The following is a 4,924-nucleotide window of genomic DNA, read 5'->3' as shown; positions in this document are numbered from 1 at the left end:
AGTAATGCTTACATATCTAAATCTGAACAATTCTTATATTTCAACAGAAAATTTAGTTTACAGTAAACTTTTGGATTTAATGGACAGAATTTCAGGTTTGTATATCATATGTGAAATTAACACCTTGCCAATTTTAAAATGTTTAAAAAATAGGTGTACTTACAATTAAATTAACAGGTTATTTTTTTGTTCTTGATTCACTATTATTTTTTAAAAACTTTAGCAACTAGGCCATATGTTGGAAAAAACAATGTAGTAATTTCTCTGAAATAAATAAATATTACATATCTACTACTAGAATCTACATATTTAAATCCAAGAGTCAAAGCTCATAAACAAGGTACTGCTAATGGTTAGCACATGATCACAACACATCGCCTGTGGTAACTGCTGCTGTTGCCCTGAGGCCTGAGGGCTGAAGCCACACACCAGCCAAGTACATCTGTTTACCTGTCAGGACTGGTGCATGCATTTACTAGACCTTTTCAGTATAAATTTTAAATTATAGAAATACATACAGAAAACTTTTCTGTGAAATGAAACTTTTCATATGTACTTCATGTTAATTCCACAAATGTGTCATCATACATACAAACAGGTAAACTAACTAATTTGTCAATTTTTGAACATATATTTTCATAAAACCTACTTTCTAATATAATGGCTTTTGGCTCTAGTGGTGTGGCCGGCAAACTGCAGCTCGCAAGCCACAAGCGGCTCTTTGGCCCCTTGAGTGTGGCTCTTCCACAAAATACAGACTTCTGTGCATGGGCCACAAAGTTTCAATTGCACGGTACGTGCGTGTCTGCACGTGGTATTTTGTGGAAGAGCCACACTCAAGGGGCCAAAGAGCCGCTTGTGGCTTGCAAGCCGAGTTTGCCGACCACTGTTAGGCCCATCTGGAGACAATCCCATGGAACTGTGAATCTGCTTTATGTCACTGTACTAGTTTGATCTTTTCTAGATTTTATAAAAATGTGATCATATAGTATGTGCTCTTTTAAGCCTGTTTTTTGTTTGTTTGTTTGTTGTTGTTGTTTTGACCTAGAGGTTTCTGAGGTTCATCTACGCTGGTACATGATCAGCAGTCCGTCCTTTCTGTTGCTGAGAGTAGTCCCCTGTGTGGGTACACCCAAGTTTATCAGTTCACCAGATAAAAGACATTTGTATTGTTTTCTGTTTCTGGCTATTATGAAGAAAGCTGCTGTGAACATTATTGTATTTGTCTTTGTATGGACATATGTCTTCAATTTTCTGAGTTAATGCCTAGTGGTGGAACCACTGGATTGTATACAAAGTTTACATTTATTTAATAAGACTTTCATCATTTTCTCCAAAATGGTGGACCTTTTTACGTTCTCACCATTAATATACAAGAACTCCTATGGCTTAACATTCTTTCAATATTTACAATATTTTAAATTTCATCTATTTTAATGTGTATGTCTTGTGATATCTTATTGTGGTTTTATTTTCCATTCCCCTTGTGACTAACAATGGTGAGCCTCTTTTCATATGATTATTGGTCTTTTATATATGATCCTCTTTAATTTTTCAAATTTTTGTCTATTGACATCAATATTTTATTATTGATGTATCAGACTTTTTTAGATTTTTAAAGAGTTCTTTATACTTTGGATATAAGTCCTTTGTCATATATATTTTTGCAAATAATATCCCCCATTCTGTGTTTTGATTTTCTTTTTTTTTAGCTCTATTTTTGAGGTCAATTTCATCATTTAGGGTTTGTTTTGCGCTTTTGGCATCCTGTGTATGAAATCTGTGCCTACCCAAGGTCATGAAGATTTTCTCCTGTGTTTTATTTTCCTAAGAAGTTTATAGTTTTAGGTTTTACGTTTTGCTTGATGATATATTTTAAATAAATATCTGTGTGTGGTATGAGTTAAATACTAAGGTTCATTGTTTTTCCTATGGATATCAAGTTGTTTCAGAACCATTTGATGAAAAAAACCCAACCCGTTTCCCATTGAATTATACTGGAATGTTTGTTTAAAATCATTTGACCATGATCTGACTATTTCTGGACTCTGAATTCTGTATCATGGTTGTACATGTTTAGCCTTAATATAATACCACATTCAATTATTATAGTTTTATAATAGTATATCATTAAATTAGAGGGTGTAAATCCCTAAACATTGTCATTTTTTTTTCTTCCTCCAAATGTTGTGGATAGTCTAAGTTTATTTCTTTTTTGTATACATTTTTAATCAACTTATCAATTAGATTAAACTTACAAAGAAAAATTACTCATTATTAAACAATATAATGTAATTTAGTTTTTATAAACTACAGTAATATATAAATAATACCCTTTTACAAATTTTTATCTGGGTAGACATTTACAGTATGCCTAGATGTGTAGAAATTTAATTGTTTTAATTTCTAGAACATTCCTAGTCTTCCTAACTAATTCCCAGTCCCAGTAATAGCAGAAGAACGTGCTATTTGAAGGCCAACTATTTCTGGTTTAGTCTTATAAGGAAAAGTACTCAGGATAAATGTTCACTTTTTCGGGATTTCTCCTCTTCCTGTTTTGTCCTCTTTTCTCCAGAGGTAACCTGAGCGTGTGGTGTAGGATAGGCTGAAAGTGACGGCGTGATGTTGTCATAGAGTAGGGGCCTGCACAAAGGCAGTGGGCATGGAAAGGAGGCAGTACACGTGAGCCAGTGATGCCGTCTCAGAGCGGTTGGTGACTCCATCCCCAGGTTACTCGGTCGTGCTATGCTGTTTGTTTCCCACTATGAACCACTGGGCTTCTCCTTTAAAATCCTTTCCATTTATTAAACGTAAGTGAACAAATGTGTTTATACCTCATGTCAAAAAATACTAGTTTTCTGATATAGCCTAGCAGCAAACCTTGTTAAGATCTTATCAAAGTACAATAATACAGTATTCATTCTCATCAGCTCAGATCATTAGCAGAGATTCCAGTGCCACCCTGTGGTGTGTTATAACCTCCCCTCCCCTCTCCCACCCCGTATTCCCCTAGCTATGAAGTTGATTTTCTTTTTTTCCCAGCTAGACACCTTACCTTTCTGAAAGGAAATTTAATTTTCAGTATTTGATTTTAAAATTATTATATACTTAATAAAACCTATATGTAGCTTTTATTGTATTTAAAATGACATTGTACATAAACATAATAGGCACTTTTCAAGTCAAGTTTTTACTTTATACTGATTCTGAATTGCATCCCTACAAATCTTCACAGCATGTTTAAATATTAAAATGCGACGGATTCTAGGTCATCGATAGAAATGCTTAATGGAGAGTGATGCTGACTGCTCTTCCTTTATAGCATTTGACCTTAGAGTCTCTGTACAAAATAGTGCATTTAAAACTCAACAAAGATATATTGACTTTAATTAAAGGTAAAAAGGAAATTAGGACTGAAAAATAGAAATATCATTGTTTGGTATGCATTGTTTTTTATTGTATTATTTACCAGAGTATAGAGGAAATAATTTTAATTTAGACATTAAGAATTTATCTTTAAATCTAAAAAAATAATAAAGAATGTTTAATTTCCTTAATAAAATAATACTCAATGTGCCTGAATAGTTTATGTGTTTAAAAGAAGGAATTGTGAAGATAAAATATGAAAACATAGATTCCTCAGTTGGAGGTTAATTATTTGGTAATTATTGGAACATTTTGATGTGTCATGGGAGCCAAATACCTGATGGTTACCATGATAATCTACTGGAAAGCCCATGGATTAATTTATGTAAATTTTTTTATATATCAGCACTTATACTTTTCCTTCTTTCAGGAATCAATAATATAAATATATTTAAAGAAGAGTAACTTTTCAAGCAGGTCTTGTCATTCTTCTGTGATTTGTTCTTTCTTTCTTGGACATTTAACAGGTTTGTTTTATTAGAGCAGCAAGTAGAAGCAAAGATCATTGCTGAAGAATATTTCTTTTCTCAGTAAAATTGTAAAAACATTGTTTCAATTTCAAGTCTTTTGAATTTATCTCCATGTCAGCAAGTCAGAATAGGGTGGCCACTAGGGGTCAGGCTTCTCAACTGTATGGAACTGAAATGTCCATCTCAGTTACAGTACTTTTTAAGATGCTACACATTTCTTTTTTTAACCATATCTTTATTGATTTCAGAGAGGAAGGGAGAGGGGGAGAGAGATAGAAACATCAATGATGAGAGAGAATCATTGATCGGCTGCCTCCTGCACAACCCCCACTGGGGATGGAGCCCGCCACTCCGGCCTTCTGGGGAAGCTTTCAGAGCTAAAATTGTCGAAAAGTAATACCCATCTGCCAATAAAACAGGGACTTCCATTTTTTTAAAATGTCATCCTCCTTATTTGGTATTTATTTCCTCTAGTAACTGCTGATGAGTTCATCAGTGTGTTGCATTAGGTCATCTTTGTTTGTAAAAACGAACAAGCATGATATCTAGTGAAAAGTAATGGAAACATGTAATGCGTTTATTCTGAATATTACTAATTGTGGGTGTTCTTCTTTATTTTCAATTCAGGACCTGGCCTTTCATTATCAAAAGCCCCAAGCAATATAAAAACCTTTCCTTCATGGATGCGATGAATAAGTTTAAGTGGACTAAAAAGGAAGGTCTGTCCTTCAACAAGCTTGTCCTGACCCTGCCGATGAACGTGAGATGCTCCAAGACCGACAACGCAGAGTGGTCGGTAAGCCCTGCTTGTTTTCATCTTCGGGGGAAACCAGATGTCACATTTTACCCGAATCCACAACAGGTGAAATCTAGGGAACAGATGAATACCCATAAATCCAACGATCGGTCGATAATTTGTTTAATGATTACCTGGGGTTGACCAAAAACTCCTGATTTCTTTCCTATTAAAGAGAAAATTTATTCTAAAACTAAACTTGTAGTGAAGCCGGAAGAGGATGAGATGAGAA

The 4,924-nt window shown here is 34.2% G+C and overlaps 1 protein-coding gene across 1 annotated transcript in view; it reads left to right on the top strand.

The window, feature by feature from the left end:
* Nucleotides 1-4,924, top strand: part of MOXD1 (monooxygenase, DBH-like 1) — an 80,215-nt gene that overhangs the window by 63,521 nt on the left and 11,770 nt on the right. Inside the window, exon 10 of the mRNA XM_006778483.2 lies at nt 4,524-4,692. Coding sequence (XP_006778546.1) covers nt 4,524-4,692 — 169 coding nt within the window. The remainder of the gene's footprint in view (nt 1-4,523; nt 4,693-4,924) is intronic.

This window comes from Myotis davidii, unplaced genomic scaffold (genome assembly GCF_000327345.1).
Source record: "Myotis davidii unplaced genomic scaffold, ASM32734v1 scaffold147, whole genome shotgun sequence".
Taxonomy (NCBI): Eukaryota; Metazoa; Chordata; class Mammalia; order Chiroptera; family Vespertilionidae; genus Myotis; species Myotis davidii.
This window is presented reverse-complemented; position numbering and strand designations above follow the sequence as displayed.